Source organism: Cryptomeria japonica, chromosome 5, assembly GCF_030272615.1.
Source record: "Cryptomeria japonica chromosome 5, Sugi_1.0, whole genome shotgun sequence".
NCBI lineage: Eukaryota > Viridiplantae > Streptophyta > Pinopsida > Cupressales > Cupressaceae > Cryptomeria > Cryptomeria japonica.
In genome coordinates, this window is record NC_081409.1 from 249,684,115 (window position 1) to 249,700,856 (window position 16,742).

The 16,742-nt window shown below is 37.0% G+C and overlaps 2 protein-coding genes across 2 annotated transcripts; one reads left to right on the forward strand and one right to left on the reverse strand.

The window, feature by feature from the left end:
• The first annotated feature begins 622 nt into the window (after positions 1–622).
• On the forward strand, positions 623–11,610 carry LOC131875852 (ribulose bisphosphate carboxylase large chain-like). The gene is made up of 2 exons (XM_059220546.1): positions 623–2,088; positions 11,542–11,610. The coding sequence occupies exons 1-2, from the start codon at positions 811–813 to the stop codon at positions 11,608–11,610; spliced, it is 1,347 nt and encodes a 448-aa protein (XP_059076529.1). The 5' UTR covers positions 623–810.
• Positions 11,611–12,787: 1,177 nt separating this feature from the next.
• LOC131051447 (UDP-glycosyltransferase 86A1-like) lies at positions 12,788–16,512 on the reverse strand. The gene is made up of 3 exons (XM_057985968.2): positions 15,835–16,512; positions 13,708–14,267; positions 12,788–13,497 (listed from the first exon to the last, which is right to left on the reverse strand). Exons 1-3 carry the CDS (start codon positions 16,358–16,360, stop codon positions 13,102–13,104), a joined length of 1,482 nt encoding a protein of 493 aa, XP_057841951.2. The 5' UTR covers positions 16,361–16,512; the 3' UTR covers positions 12,788–13,101.
• Positions 16,513–16,742: the final 230 nt, after the last annotated feature.

Genomic DNA, 16,742 nt, shown 5'->3' on the forward strand with positions numbered 1-16,742 from the left:
CGCCCCAATCGAGTTGTTTGGGATTCAGAAGTTCAAGAAATAATATTAGCTACTAATAATGGTCAAATGGGTGTATTACCGAACCATACTGCACTTGTAGCAGCTTTGGATATAGGAGTCATGAAGATACGACTCAATGCTCAGTGGTCCACTATGGCTTTGATGGGTGGTTTTGCCACGATAGACAATAATGAAATCACATTATTGGTAAATAATGCAGAAAGAGGTATTGATATTGATCTTCAAGAGGCTCAGGAAAGTTTTAGACTAGCTGCAGCTGATCGTGCGTGAGCTGAAGGCAAGAGACAAGCAATCGAGGCTGATGTGGCTCTCAAAAGAGCTAGAACACGACTAGAGGCTGCTGATGCTCTTTTGTTCAGATAAAGAAATATTAATTTATGAAATTGGAAGTAAATGGATAACGATCATAAAGAAGTCTTCAATTTGCCTGAGCCAATAACTAGGCACATTTTTACCTATGCCCATACGGTCTGCTATTGCAATTTTTTTCTCATTTTCTTTTTCGCCTAAAATGAAGAAATCTATATTTTTTTTCTATATAAAATGAGAATTGCGGAAAGGTCCTCAGGTCAATCGAAATAAGAAATTGGGTTGTGTCATACATACATAACATGATACAATATCACTTGAAAGAAAAGCCTTTTTGACAATAAAGGCTACAAAATGAGTATTTTGTATTACAAAAAATTTTGTAATACAAAAGTGATTCTTTACGTTCGACACCCAGGTCGAGTAGACCTCGTTCTTGTAAGAGCTATTAACCAATAAATCATAGGGAGGGACTTATTTATGTCACCAAAAACAGAGACTAAAGCAAGTGTCGGATTCAAAGCTGGTGTTAAAGATTACAGATTAACTTATTATACTCCGGAATATCAGACCAAAGATACTGATATCTTAGCAGCATTCCGAGTCACTCCTCAACCTGGAGTACCCCCCGAAGAAGCGGGAGCAGCAGTAGCCGCCGAATCTTCCACTGGTACGTGGACGACTGTTTGGACCGATGGACTTACCAGTCTTGATCGTTACAAGGGGCGATGCTATGATATTGAACCCGTTCCTGGAGAGGAAAGTCAATTTATTGCCTATGTGGCTTACCCTTTAGATCTTTTTGAAGAAGGTTCTGTTACTAACCTGTTCACTTCTATTGTAGGTAATGTATTTGGATTCAAAGCCTTACGGGCTCTACGTCTGGAAGATTTACGAATTCCTCCTGCTTATTCAAAAACTTTCCAAGGCCCACCACATGGTATTCAAGTAGAAAGAGATAAATTAAACAAATATGGTCGTCCTTTGTTAGGATGTACTATAAAACCAAAATTGGGTCTATCTGCCAAGAATTATGGTAGAGCGGTTTATGAATGTCTCCGTGGTGGACTTGATTTTACCAAGGATGATGAAAACGTGAATTCCCAACCATTTATGTGCTGGAGAGATCGTTTCTGCTTTTGTGCAGAAGCAATTTATAAAGCTCAGGCTGAGACGGGTGAGATTAAGGGACATTACCTGAATGCTACTACAGGTACATGTGAAGAAATGATGAAAAGAGCAATATTCGCCAGAGAATTGGGAGTTCCTATAGTCATGCATGACTATCTGACTGGAGGTTTTACGGCAAATACTTCGTTGGCTCATTATTGCCGAGATAACGGCCTACTTCTTCACATTCACCGCGCAATGCATGCAGTTATTGACAGACAAAGAAATCATGGTATGCACTTCCGTGTACTGGCTAAAGCACTACGTATGTCTGGTGGAGATCATATTCACGCTGGTACTGTAGTAGGTAAACTTGAAGGAGAACGGGAAGTGACTTTGGGTTTTGTTGATCTATTGCGTGATGATTTTATTGAAAAAGACCGAAGTCGTGGTATTTATTTCACTCAAGATTGGGTCTCTATGCCGGGTGTTCTGCCTGTAGCTTCAGGAGGTATTCACGTTTGGCATATGCCTGCTCTGACCGAGATCTTTGGGGATGATTCCGTATTACAGTTCGGTGGAGGGACTTTGGGGCACCCTTGGGGAAATGCACCTGTTGCAGTGGCTAATCGGGCACTGGGCGCTTTGGTCCCACCTCCCGGGACAGCAGGGTGCAAAGGAGGTTCAGGCCAGGGTGCAAGAAAATGCAGTTTTCAGTGTCATAATCAAGTTTCGGGGTCTCCATTCAGGTTGCGTGTTGCGTCGCCATCGTGAAGACCCAAATGCGGTCGAAATTGCAAGTGTCGCAATTTTAGGACGCTACATTTAGCCCCCACTTTAGCGGGAGTATAGGCGTATGCTCATACTTCCGGTAAAGTACAAGGAAACAACATTGAAAGACTTTCACCACGTCAAGGAGGCAAGATACACCAAGCCCCCAGTGGACTAAGGATCTTATGACTTCGATTGACAAAGTAAAAGGGAAGATCACGAGGGAGAACCATGACTGTCAGTAGTAAGGTTCCCTCACTATGAGTCATGCAAGAAAGATATCAAAAATTTTCAAGGCAAAGCTAAATTTGTCAAGAAATTTTCAAGTATCTTGAAAAGATATGGACGGGATGTATGCCCCCCTACGTTAAAGCGATCGCACATGCCTCACAGGGGGTGATTGCTTTAGGGTAGTGATACATATAAGAAAATGAAAAAGGGAAAGGAGCACGTTATCACAAGGATTTAGCCCCCAAGTGTGAGATAAGCCCAAGGATAATAGACACAAAACACAAAGCACAAGGTGACTTCGCTTTCCTCGGGGTCAGTATGTTGTATGATAATTCATGTATATCATATGTATGTATGCATAATTGTTCTTCATTCCCCAATCAAGGAAGGTCACCTAGAAGAAGGGAACGCGTGTCTTTTGAGTCAACATGAGAGAGACCAAAAGAGATCTCAATGCTTTGCATCGTCCTCAAGTAGACAACACTAAGGACAACAAATAGAAAAATGAGAGTAACGTATAAAGGAAGTAACACAAGAGAGGAGGAGAGAATCTGCTATGCTAATGTAACTAGTCTAGCACGTCATCTACCCCCCAATCTTGCTGATCAATGTTTCGGGAAGGCAGGGAACACGCTAGAGGAGGAACATTCAACACAGCAGATGGAGCTATCACAAGATCCAAACAAGGGCTATGTTCATGTTCCAAGCCACGTTGTTCTTGTCTAGGAGCTAGGATAAGTGCTTTAGAAAATTCATTAGATAAATGGTTATCAATATCAACAAGTTCATATTCACTATCAGAAGCAAGAGAAGTAACATTTTCATCATGAATAACATTTTCATCTATAGCATCATCAAGATTTATAAAAATAGGGTCTTTAATTCGCACAGGATCAAGACCATCATGCATCTTATGTTTAGGAGATTTTGGAGAAAATGGAATAATGCTTGTTGAAGGTGTTTTTGGAGATTGCAAAGTTTGAGAAGTAGCTGCTTGAGCTCTAAGACGACGCTTTCGTCGGCGTTCGCGTGCAGAATGATTTCGTCTAGTCTTAGTAGGAAGTGAAGAAGATTGAGGAGGAGGAATGTTCTCATCCTTATCACTTCGGTGTTTAGGTTGTGGTCTCTTAGGCTAGATAATAGGAGAAGAAGAAGGTCTCTTCTCTCTATAAAAAGAAGGAGGAGGAACTGCTCCATATAAAGGAGGAATTTTTGGTTTAGGAAGGAGGCCAAGTCCATCATGACGAGGAGGGATAGGTCTACTTTTAGGAAGTTTATTAGATATAGACATAGTCACATCCATAGGGATGGGTTGGGAATCTTCTTGAGGAAAGACATTAGTTTTATCTTTCAAAGGAAGAACTTCCTTCTCGAGAATGATAGGAATGTCAAGTTTGGGTGTTCTAGGTTCACTTAGAGATAGGATCATATCTGTTTTCCACTTTTGATAAGATTTGAAAAGATGATCACTTCGTGGAGGAAGAGATTGGAATTGTTTAGGCCAAAAGTAATCAATAGGAACGCTAGAAGTTCTTTCAGCTGGTTTAAAGAGACTATGATTGATAGTAACAACTTCACCATTATGGGGAAATTTCAAACACTTATGAATAGGAGAAGAAATAGCTTTCATGGAAGATAGCCAAGGATAGCCAAGCTTCACACGAAATTGTTCGGAAGATGGAATAATAGCAAAGTTCACATCAAGGGATTTGTTATGGACCTCAATAGGCAATGTAATAGAACCAATTGCAGGAGAAGAAAATGCATCAAATAGTTTCACAATCACATCTGTTTTGTCATATATCACTTGATTCAATTGCAAAGTAAAAAGAAATTCTTCAGTAATAACATTAACCATGCACGAAGGATCAATAAGCACTCCACGGCAAGGTGTATTCTTGACTTTTGCAACTATGTATAAAGGACCATCAGGTGCCCTAATGGTTTCACTGGAATCAAATGTGATGGAAGGTTCTTTAGGGTTTTCTTGCTGCTCTACAAAGTTAATCACATTCGGAGTCATAGACACAAGACCATCAGATGAAAGAGAGGAATCATTAGTCTCAATCGCATTAGAGGTATGAGAAGGTAATGGATCAGTGAAAATCTGAAGATTTTGATTAGGAGGAGCTACAGATGTATTGCCTTTATCATTCACTCCAGAAACAGAAATAGTATTATTATCAATCAAATCTTGAATTTTACCCTTTAAAGAAAAACATTTTTCAGTATCATGCCCAAGCTGACGATGAAATTGACAAAAAGCTTTGTTATCAAAATAAGGTGAAGTAATCTTTGCAGGATCAATTTGCCTTATAGGAGGAAGAGTAAGCACATTTTGTTCCAATAACTTATTCATAATACTATGCAATGATTCATTCAAAGGAGTATACTTTCTTTCTTTCTTGAAAAATTTAGAAATAGGAGGCACACCTGATGCTGCATTCACATTGTTGTTGATGATGTTTTCATTGAATTTGATGGAATCTCTGTTCGGTTTAAACTTCCCAAATGGTTGTTGACTGCTATCACCCTTATCACTCGGAGCCATAGGATGTGATTGTTCCATTTGACTCACAGTCAGTTGATAATTGTGAAGAGTTGCACACAACCGTTGGAAAGAAGTAAACTCAGAAAACAGAAGTTTGTCTCGAATATCTTTTTGTAAATTAGAAATAAAGATTCTTTGAATATCATTATCAGGCACTGGAAAAGAAATTTGAGCATACAAATGCTTATATCTACCAATAAAATCAGTCACTTTTTCTTTAACACCTTGTTTACAATGCATTAAACCAATCAAAGTAACTTTAGGACTTATATTGTTTTGAAATTGTTGAATGAAAGCATTTGCAAGTTGTTCGAAAGAAGTAATAGAATAGGAAGGCAATGAGCAATACCATTGTAGGGCTTTGTCTCTTAATGTTCTAGTGAACAGTTTTGCAAGCAACCTTTGGTCATAAGCAAAATCAGTACATATTGTTTGAAAAGTCTTAAAATGTGTTAGAGGATCACCTTTACCATTATAAAGCTCCAAATGCGGGATTTCAACATGTTTAGGAGGGATAGCTCAAACAATGTCAAGAGAAAGTGGGCTCGCAACATCAAATGTGGGCACACTAAACTTAGATTGATTCATAGAGGCAATTTGTTGCTGTAAAGAAGAGATAGTTTGTGCAAGATTATTAATGGTCGCTTCAGTCGAAGAGTTCATATTAGACGTGTTAGATTGTGATGGAGGTGTTATGTTATTGAAAGAAGGTAAAGAGTAAGGTGGTGGGACTCTATGATAGTTAGTCATAGGAGATGATTGGATAGGAGGAACACTACAAGGAGGAATGGAATGGTTAAATGAATTGTCCCCTTGCGTCATGTTCATTTGTGGAGATATAATAGGGACACTCATTGAAGGAGTGAATGAAGAAATCGGATTGAATGAAGGAAGAGGGTTAATTGAAGAGGAAGGATTGCCCGCATGACTGGTGATCACAGGAGGAATGTCTTGTGTAGAAGTAGTCATTATGTTTGATGTACAGGTAGGTATGCTAGCAATAGAAGTCGTCAAAGGAATAGAATGATTGACTTGAGTAGGAGGTTGTGTATAACCTAAAGTTTCGGCACAACTCTTCATAGGCATCACATTCGAATCCACAATGTGTGCAATACCACGCAAAATATCAATTCCATTCTTATCACTTTGAAGCATACGTTTTAGACCCTCAATTAAAGGAAGAGCTTGACTATCGGGGTATTCTTGAGACATCCATTGTCGAAAATCGTCAAATTGGTTATCCAATTTCGAAAGTTGTTCTTCAGAAACTTCATGGAGAGCTTCTTCATCATTAGGAGGATTAGAGGAATTACCCATGTCCTCATTAAAAAGACTATTCAAATTAGGTTCCATCTCCTCGGTAATTAAACCTCGGAAAGACTTAATTCTACGGCTTCGTCTAACGGGAATAGTGTAAGTAGGGCTTATTGTTGTAAAACTCATACACTAGAGAGAGAGAGAAAGTTTTGAATTTAGAGGTAGCAATTTTCAGTAAAATCAGCCAATCTTCCAGATTTAAGCTGTTAAATACAATCAGGACAATCTCCCGAAATTTCAGAAAAAAATGTCAGGGACCATGGCGCTTCGGAGTGCACACGGTCCCGGCAACTTTTTTCGAAATTTGCAGGGATGAAAGTTATGATGATTTTAGAGCTAATCTGAAAAAATTGAGTGGTTTTACGATCTGTAGATAGGCCAAATTAAAGTTGCAATCTCGAAATTGAACCCTACCAAGATTGTCGAAAAATGCAAAAATTTGAATTTTGAAAAAGAGAGGGAAACTAAAATTTTGAATTTTATGATTTTAGAGGGAATGTCAAGAGCAATGCAAATTTTGAAATTTAAAAATTGACTCAATTTCACGCAAAATTCAATTTTGAAAGTGGAAATTAAAGTTGTTGTAATTAAGCACTTAATTTCAAAAGTCACAAATTGTAAGAATTTGAATAAAGCACTGAAATTTTTAATGAATGCAAACACACTTTTCAAATTTAGGATAGTAAGAACACAATTTTGACACAAAATTTCAGTTTCAATGATTTTTGAATGATTAGAAGCGTTAATCCAAGCAATCCCTAGACCAACTTTGACTTTAATTTTGAAAGTGTTATAATTGATAAAATCAGCCAAAATTCTGGATTTTAGCAGGAAAATACAGTAAGATCTAGCTCCCAAAATTTCAGAAAAAATGTCGGGGATGATGGCGCTCGGAGTGCACACGGTCCTCGCAACTTTTTTCCAAATTTTCAGGGATGAAAGATATTGTGATTTTATTGCGGAATCCAAAGTTATAGCTGATTTGGAGATGTTTTGATCAGTGAAATTGTCGGACAAAGGTTGAATCAAGAGGGTTTTAAAAATTAGGGTTTTAACACTTAACCACTTAATTTTCAAAATTAAGGCACAAATATGAATTGATAATTTGTAATAGAAGGGCAGATCTGAAACAAGCATTAACATTTAGACATTTCACAAGCTTAATTACTAAAAAGAAAATTTAGGGTTTTTATGCAATCAACCTCTAAAATTTGCACAAGATCAAACATGGAAATGTAATCAAGGAATCCAATTTTCAGATCTAACCATGAATAATCAGAAAGGATGTTCACGTCGGGTTCACCAAAATGTAAAGTGGAAAATCGCGATCGAACCCTAGTTGCTCTCCCCTCTTCCAACTCCAAGGAGAGAGAAGGGAGATTCACTAGGGTTGATGGTTTTCACTTAGGGGAGACTTTACATTCAAAAGAGGGGTTGAAACCCACAAGATCCAATCCCACGCAATGGAAGATTGGATGCTAAATGAGTTTCAAGGGTTATGACAGCAAGGCTACCCTCTTTTGTAAAGAATGTGCATAGAAGAATTAAGCTAGGAATGCATAGAAAGTGAGAAAGATTCGCTTATAAACTGAGATAGGAATACAGTATGAAGCTGCGGACCTGGAATTAGCAGTAAAATGTCGATACAGCGCTGTCCTGCAAATTTGAGCAAAATTTGCCGGGACGATGGCGCCCGAGCGCCACGGTCCTCCGAAAAATCCGCGAAACGAAAGGGGATCTGTTCGTCTCTGCACAAGGATTTCAGATCTTCAATTTCAGCCGCGTACCTGCAACCTACACACAGAAAAGCGAAGACGATTGGGGGGTTAGGGATTAGGGGTTTGCCTTTAGGTCAAACCCCGGTTTTGGAATTAACCAAAAAATGAGCAATGTTGTAAATGTAAATGTCTGTAATGTAAAACAAGTACTAATACCTTGTTGTAAGGATGTTTGTATCCTTATGTGCGAAGGTATAGATGTTGTATGTTGTAGTAGTATGTTGTAAGTGATCTCCTCTTCAATGGTTGAATCCTTGTCTTGAATGCAACATTTAGCCTTGAATGGAGACTTGAAATGATCAATTGCTTGAAGGAATGCTTGAATGCTTGAGTATAGTTTCCACGCTTTTTCCATCATATCGAATGAAAGAGGAAAATGTAGTTTATATACTTGTCAATTAGGGCTGATAGACTGATTTTCCCGACCTTAGGCCGACCAGGAAATATTATTTCCAATTTGCAAACAAAAAGACCCGAAGTCCCATAGGAGACCGGGCCCAAAATAGGGCCAGGGACCAGGGTGCTGGGTGCCATGGTCCTGGGGGACCAGGGCGCTGGGCGCCCTAGTCCTGAAGGACCAGGGCGCTGGGCGCTCTGGTCCCACCTCCCAGGACAGCAGGGTGCAAAGGAGGTTCAGGCCAGGGTGCAAGAAAATGCAGTTTTCAGTGTCATAATCAGGTTTCGGGGTCTCCATTCAGGTTGCGTGTTGTGTCGCCATCGTGAAGACCCAAATGCGGTCGAAATTGCAAGTGTCGCAATTTTAGGACGCTACAGAAAGTATCCATTGCCAATAATCATTGACAAATATTTGTAGATGGCATGGATGCTCACTACCTATGACAAGAATAGTACAAATGGAAGCTCAAATTTCTTAGCAACATCAAAATTCCATGTAAGATATGAGTTACCAATAACACAAGAAACTGGAGGTTCACAAATATGTGTTAAGAGTTTTTCAAGAAGATCTTTTGCATAAGTCATCAAAGTGATCATGAGGGAATTATAGGCTGATGGTATGATGAAAGAATAAGTATCTAGTAGACTACTGAGAGGAGGGGGGTGAATCAGTAAACTGAAAAACTGATACAAACTTCCCAAACTCAAACTCAATCACACAAAGTAAACTTATCAATAGAATATCACTGTCAAGATCAATACTTATAAGAATACTCAACATCAACGGATTAACTGTTATAGCAACTTAACAGTAAACAACTTTAATCTTGTAAACATTCAAATGCTTAATCATATATCAACACACTCCATCTCTCAATGCTTCTAGTTATCATGCCTTATCATAATAGTTAAGTAGTTAATCAAATCAACAAATAAGATCATAACCATAAAAACATTCACCACATGACACACATGTTTATACATGGAAAACCCAAATAGGTAAAAACCACGGTGAGATGAGACTCACAAGATAGCTATCTAAACTCTTTTGAAGTTCGCCCTGTTAGGATCCAAGCCTGTTAAAGCTTTTACAATAAGTCCTGTTAAGAACTGATCCTATTAGGAATCACCCGGTTAAGGGATTTACAAATGCCTTGATAAAAAGCAAATACCCTGTTAGGAGTAACCTCGATAGAGGATTTGAAAATCCAAGCTAATGGACCACCTTGTTAGAGGATTTAGGAAGTAACCAAGCTTGTTAGAGCTTACCCGGTTAGAGGATTTCAATTCTGCTATAATTTTTAGAAGACAATAGGTTTTTCTTGATTTGTCTAAATAGCATTACATTTGCTTGATCAAATCCTTTTAAGCTTCAATCTGCCTTTACTCAAACTGCAGATCCATTCTCCGGTTAGGCAACCACACACTCAACTAATTTCTGCCAACACTTGCCAACGCCTTTTACAAAACAACTTCATCGACCTTAAATACAAATCAATTAAGTCGATAACACAACAAAAACCTAATTCTCTCATAGAGATTACAAACAAATCAGTTCAAGTGTGACCGTTGGATTTACATAGCAATCTTTACACATTCTTCAAGAAAATTCCAACCGCTCCATGATCACCGCTTCATCGGACTTGTAACTCATCACGCGCTTTGCATTAGATGCAATCCACTTTGCTCATTCCCTAGACAATCAAACAAACGCGCCAAAACAATCTGAACTTATCTTCATACAATGACCACACATGTCACCCTCATTACCGCTCAAGAAATAATAAACCAACATAACCATTTCAACAAACTTAATCGGTTAGGGTTTAACAAAAACAACTCATAGGGTTTACCGGTTACATTTCATAGAAAGGGTTTAACCTTATACAAAAGTTACCAATTCAACTCACATACTTATATACTGGTTTACAACATCTTCCTCAAAGCTCTTCCTACCGGTTACAAGACAATATCAATACTAACAAAACAATATCAACAATATCATAAATACCATTACCGGTTCAATTGACATCAATGGCAACATAACATATCATTAATGCAATCTTCATGCAAATGCCAACATAGGCTTCCACTGACATGGCTATTCAGTTGAAATAAAGTGGCAAACTGTCTGAAACTTGGACAAAATGAATATTAAAACATGGGATCGCTAACATTCTGAAGTCATTGAAGTCTGTATTGATGAATGTTATAATAATTCCTTTAGAAGCTAGATTCTCAAAGAGTCTTATCAAGGCATTTATCTATCCCTAAACTAGAAATGGGATTACAACATAGGGAGCCATATGTAGCTCTCTGAATGCTTGTCCTAATTTTTTTTTGAATGAAGCTAAACAATGATGTTGTAGAGTCTCAATCCTTAAATGTCTTGAATGGAAGAAATATTATGTTGAAAATTATTATTATAGCTTGAATCGAACCCTAAGGCTCATTAAATACATTGCTATTATTTAATTGGTTTCAACCTCACAACAACACCATAATATGACTTTGCCTAAGCTAAAAGGTGGCTAAGATGAGATTATTAAAAGGCCCAAATGTTGTAAATGAATACTTTAGCACAATTGAATCATAAATTCAACTTACAATATTATAGTATTAACACAATCTATATACTACACATTTCAATATAACATTATTCACTTGAATAAAGTAGTAATAATTGTTAGGATTTAGGTGGCATCTATCTTGTAAATCTTATTGTATGGTTCCAACACCCTTGGAAAGTGTCCTAAGGCCCTTAGGATGTAGTGGAAAAATATTTTTGAATATTTATTTCCATTATTATCTGTAATACATTCATAAGGGGTGATGGGTTCCACTAGCAGTGATAAAGGTGGGTTGTGAACACAATTATTTAGTACTATTTTCCCAACATGTGGATGACAAGAATAAGATAATTAATGACTTAGGAAATGCACAAATGAGTGACCTTTGGGCTTCTCCAAGTGGGGTCTTGGAAGAGGCAATGCATGTTTCTTAGTATTCCCTCATTTATTGTGTTTAATGTAATGTTTATCTTGCAATATTGGGCAGCCAAGTTGGAGGGAAAGTATTAGAGCTAAAATCAATGCCCTTTTAACTTTCGTGGAGGTAATCCATTAGTTGTGGTTGTTTGTAATGAAGAGCTTTTTTGGATGCCCTGTTTGGTGGTTTTGGAGCTCTCGCCATTTTATAAATTCAACTCTTTAGATGTAGAAATTCTAAAAAATAATTGAATTTAGTGTTACTATGAATGAGCAAGGACAAGTGAGATGTATATTGTTCGTGAGTACATAGGTGCTGCCATGATGGAGAAAAATGGGAGATTGGAAGTGAATGTATTGTAATCACATGTATTGTTGATAATGCATGCTTGGCCTCTCTTCATGGTGGATTTTTTTCCCACAAGGTTTTCTCCACATAAATCTTGTGTTATACAGTGCTCTTATGATGTTGATTTGTGTCTCATTCTTGCTATCTTATGGTGATGTTATTCCTTATTCTTTATTTGTATAAGTTCACATAAGAAATGGTTATTAAGCATGATATGTAGATTGATCTTTGACATCATTTAAAATATAGATCAAATAATAATTTTTCACATTAAGACAATTTATTTTTAGATTGACATATATGTTTCGTATTTTCATGTTGTAGTTGTCCAAGTCTTGTATCTCATCCTTTGAATGGTTTATTGGATATAGATTGATATTCACTATCTTTGGTATTGAGCCTACATATTTCCCAAAAATAATAAAATAAATGAAGTAATAAGAATATGTGTTTGTGCATGTGAAATGCTAAAGATTGAAATAATTGAAAAGGGATATAAATATCAAATTCACATCAAAATAAATTTGATGAAAAATCATCATATTCATGAAAGTCTCTTTCGAATCCATCTATCACTTAATGATCTAAATTTTTACCACTCATAATAATAACCTAGAGCTTCCAACATGAAGACCATGTGTACCAGCATCTAACATGTAGTCCATGGATAATTTATGCAATCATAGGGGATAATAATCTAATGCTTTCTTGTGTAACTACATACTTAAACCAAGGACTCAACATTAGCACTCCAAACCTCAAGAGACTATAGGGTATGACCATATTGTGAAATAAGAGCTATAGAATAACAACACAACCAAATCCAAGATCCTCCTCCTCCATCCTATGAGTACTTGCTATAATTATTTGATTGAAACAAATCAACTATTAAAATCCCTCTTAAACAAGGGTTAGAACCACAAGAAAGGCAACCACTCGTAAAGAGAAATTATGCTTGCACATTAGTAACATCGAAACTTAAGAAAAAGCTTAGATATTAAATATGTAAATTCTTTTCACATTAATACAATAACCACTTTGACTACCACTATTTTTAAATATCATTACAGCTCAAGTATTATCTTAATTGGATCTATAGAATTGTTAGCTTCACAATCTTGCCAATCATAGCAATGCCAACCACTTTATATACTCACACTATTAAGAAAATATGTGCCTCTTTATCAACTCTGTAGTTTTATGAGTGAAACACCTTAATAATTTACTGTAAATGGACAGTTTTAACAAAAAAAATATTGTGCAAAAGGTATTGCTAAAAAATCAATTAGTCTGGCTTCCATTTCCTACATGGACAGTGAACTTTAAATCTTCAATGAAAGCCTCTATATTGTTTTGAGAAGATCCTCCTGCCTCCATAGCACTCCTTGCACTATCTCTTAATGCCATGATCCGGTTCTTCATCTCCTTTCCTTCTTCACTTGCCACCAATGTTCTTATAGCCCTTGATATTTCTTCTCTGTGAATCACCTTATCATCTCTATGACCACCTCTCAATCTTAGCCCGATTTTCCATTCATCTACCATGAGCTTGCAGTTGGTATACTGTTCTGTCCAGAGAGGAAAACCCAACATTGGAACACCCAGAGCTATGGATTCAGTAACAGAGTTCCATCCACAATGTGTGAAGAAGCCACCTATTGATGGGTGTGATAATACCTGTTAAAAACATTGCTCAGAACAAAAGATGAAACACACAAAATAGAAGCAATGAATTTATAACCTAAAGTTAAAGTATTTTTTTTTGTTGCGTCGTGGGTATGCCCACGATCCAGTTCAGCGTCCAACTCATCTTGTTTAGGTGTTACTTACTCATCAGGAAAAAAATGTAAAATTTTAGGATGTGGGTTATAATTATTCATATAATACCTGTAGCTGAGGCAACCATGGAACAACCAGCCCCTGGCTTTTGCAGGTCTCCATGAAGCCATCTGGTAGGCAGGTGGAGATCTCAGAAGATATTATATCTGGACGAAGCACCCACAGGAAAGGCTGCCCACTTTCTTTCAGTCCCATGGCTATCTCTTCTATCTGAGTTTTGGATACATGAACTAAACTACCAAAGGAAACATATATGACTGATTCAGAAGGTTTAGAGTCAAGCCATTCTGAGGGCTGATATTCAGTCAAGAAGCTTGTCCCCACTGTTATGTCCTTGGGATTATGGCTGTCTAGATAACTGCTTGGAAGTAGAGGACCCACAGTCATAACTGGAGTTTCTGCATCCATTGCTTTTATTGCCTCTGCTTCAAGCTCGTAGAAAGAATTGCAGAGAACCCAGTCTGCTCGACGAGCTGATTGATATGACTTCAAGAGCATGTCAAGCACATAATCTGAATTGGGGTCTTGAAGCTGTAGAAATGATGGAAGGTCTTTACATTGTATATTTGGAACTCCAGGGATATAATCAATGTAATCATCCAACTCCTCTGCAAGAAAAGCTTCAAAGTGGTCAGAACTAGAACAGGGCAGATCATGATGATGAATCACTGTGTGATTCAAAACGTCAATTAAAATTTTTATATACAGTTTAATTCAAAAAACTTGAACTTGATTATTCAAGTTTCTAAAATGATTCCTAAATGAATTGGAATTTTGCTCATGACACATGTTGGTGGGATGTAATCTGAAAGTCGTATGAAGCAAAAGACAGACAGGGTATACTAAATTTAGAAGGTTAAACCAATAAGATATTCTGTAGACTTCAAATACAACTAGTCAGCATAGCTCAGAAGAGAATACTTGTGAGAGGGAAAGTGAGAAGAGCACATCCTATTCACTTGTAAATCAAACAAACATTAAGGGAAGAAAAACAAGGAGAACACCAAAGTATCAAACAGGGTTTTTTAGTGAGGTTGTTTTAATCTGTTGTTAGGTAATCAAATTCACTCATAGTTACAATTTTTTTAGTAATGTGTCAAAGAGTCAACCATTTTGTTGCAACAAAAATAGTGCAGGATGTTTAAACTCTTTCATCAAGTAACATTTAAAAACAACAATAATTTCTTTTCTCCAATATATGTATACATGCCCTCATCTAAAGAGGATCAAAAGCCAAATATTCAAAATGTTTGATTTGTACAGTATCCATTGGGATTCTATTTGAAAAAAAAATTCAATAATAAGATTGTCAAACTAGATAATTCTAAAATACAGAAATATAATGGAGCAAACAAATTCAAAAGCATTTAAAACCCAAAGGAAAAACATTAAATCCTTTGAAGGTACAATTGAGAGCATAAAACTCAAGAGATTGAGATTTCCTCTGGTAGCAAACTACAAAGAACTCTTGTCTGAATTCATGGACTTTGATCAAAGATAAGACTATGGATCCTTCAATTCTGAAAGTGGGTTTCTCATCCTATGAAGTGGATGGCCATAGTTTTGGCAAGGAGACCTTCCCCACTAAGGTATTACAATCCAGTATTATAGTTCCAAATTCTGGCAAATTCTTAATATTAGCATACAATTTTAGCACTGTTTGTAAATACTACTTAGGCATATCATCAGTAAAATGAGTGCCTCTAATATTCATGCATATGGTAGGAAAGAGAACAACTCATTCTCAACCACAGCAAACGCTCTCATGGCCTTTTAAAGACTTTCCTTCAACATGAACAATATATAAGCCTGGCCTTGTATATCTATCATTGTTCAGACTTAAAAATAAAGCTCTGACTTCATAACATCTCATACTACTAGGCTTGGGCTATTGATGGTCTGGGCTGCAAGAGAGTTCTAGGGCATAATGGGTTAGAAAACATATTGAAAGCAAGAATGTTCATGTCAAGGCCATTCAAGTATGAGATCATCAAGACATGCTACTTTTCAATCTCCAGAGAAATATCAACAGATTGCTTACTTTCAGATTTCATTGTATTCAAGCCATACATACTCAATTCAGATTTTATTGTATTCAAGACATACATACTCAATACATTACACTCTGGTTTTCATCAACTCTTAATATAACAATTGCAAATAGAATAAACATACCAATGCCCTTAGGAGGGTAATGACCATGAGACCTCAGCAGATGAAAGTTGTGGTAGATTGAGTAGACAGCCACAGGCTGTGTCCAAAAGGAAATCCAGGGAATCCCAAATCTCTTGGTCACATCTAGTGACCAGAAAAGAATTGTATCAGCTATAACACAGGATATGGGGGGCTCTTTCTTGTTCAGATCATTCATAAGCTCTTCTAGAGCTTCACCCATGTTATCAACAGATTGCATAAAATCATAGAATTTGAGAGATCTGTCAAAATTTAGGGGCAAACCATCTGAGATTTGAGCAGAACGAATATCTAGACCCAGTTTATTTGCTTCCAATAGAACAGGGTCACTTGAACAGGAATTTGCTTGAGTGATTTCAGCATGCCTATGATACGTTGTAACAAATGTGACAATGAGACCTTTTGCGGCCAGAGTTTTTGAGAGTTGCATCATGGGAGTTACATGGCCCTGAGTTGGGTATGGAATAACCAGAGCATGAAGAGGCTTTCCATTGCCATTGCCACCCATATCTCCTACCACCAAACACCTTTCAACGTGTAATGGTTATGTCAATAGGTGATAGTTCAGAAATTTAGCGCCATGACCGAAGTTATTTTAATGGTGAAATTTGCCCACCCCTGTCGATTCCTATTTGTTTATGGGCCCACTTGGGTGGAACAATTGTACATTGAGAAGCAACCAATTCTTCTGTTCATTTCACTCATTCTCATCTTCTTATCCATTTCTCTTCATTTTTATTTTTATATATTAGATTTTACATTCATACTTCCATTTCTATTCATTTTATTTTTATATATTAGATTTTAAGTTCATCATCTTCTAATCAGCTTAGATTACCTATTCCTTATTTCAAAATACTTTTATTTCTATTTTTTTTTTTTAAATTTTT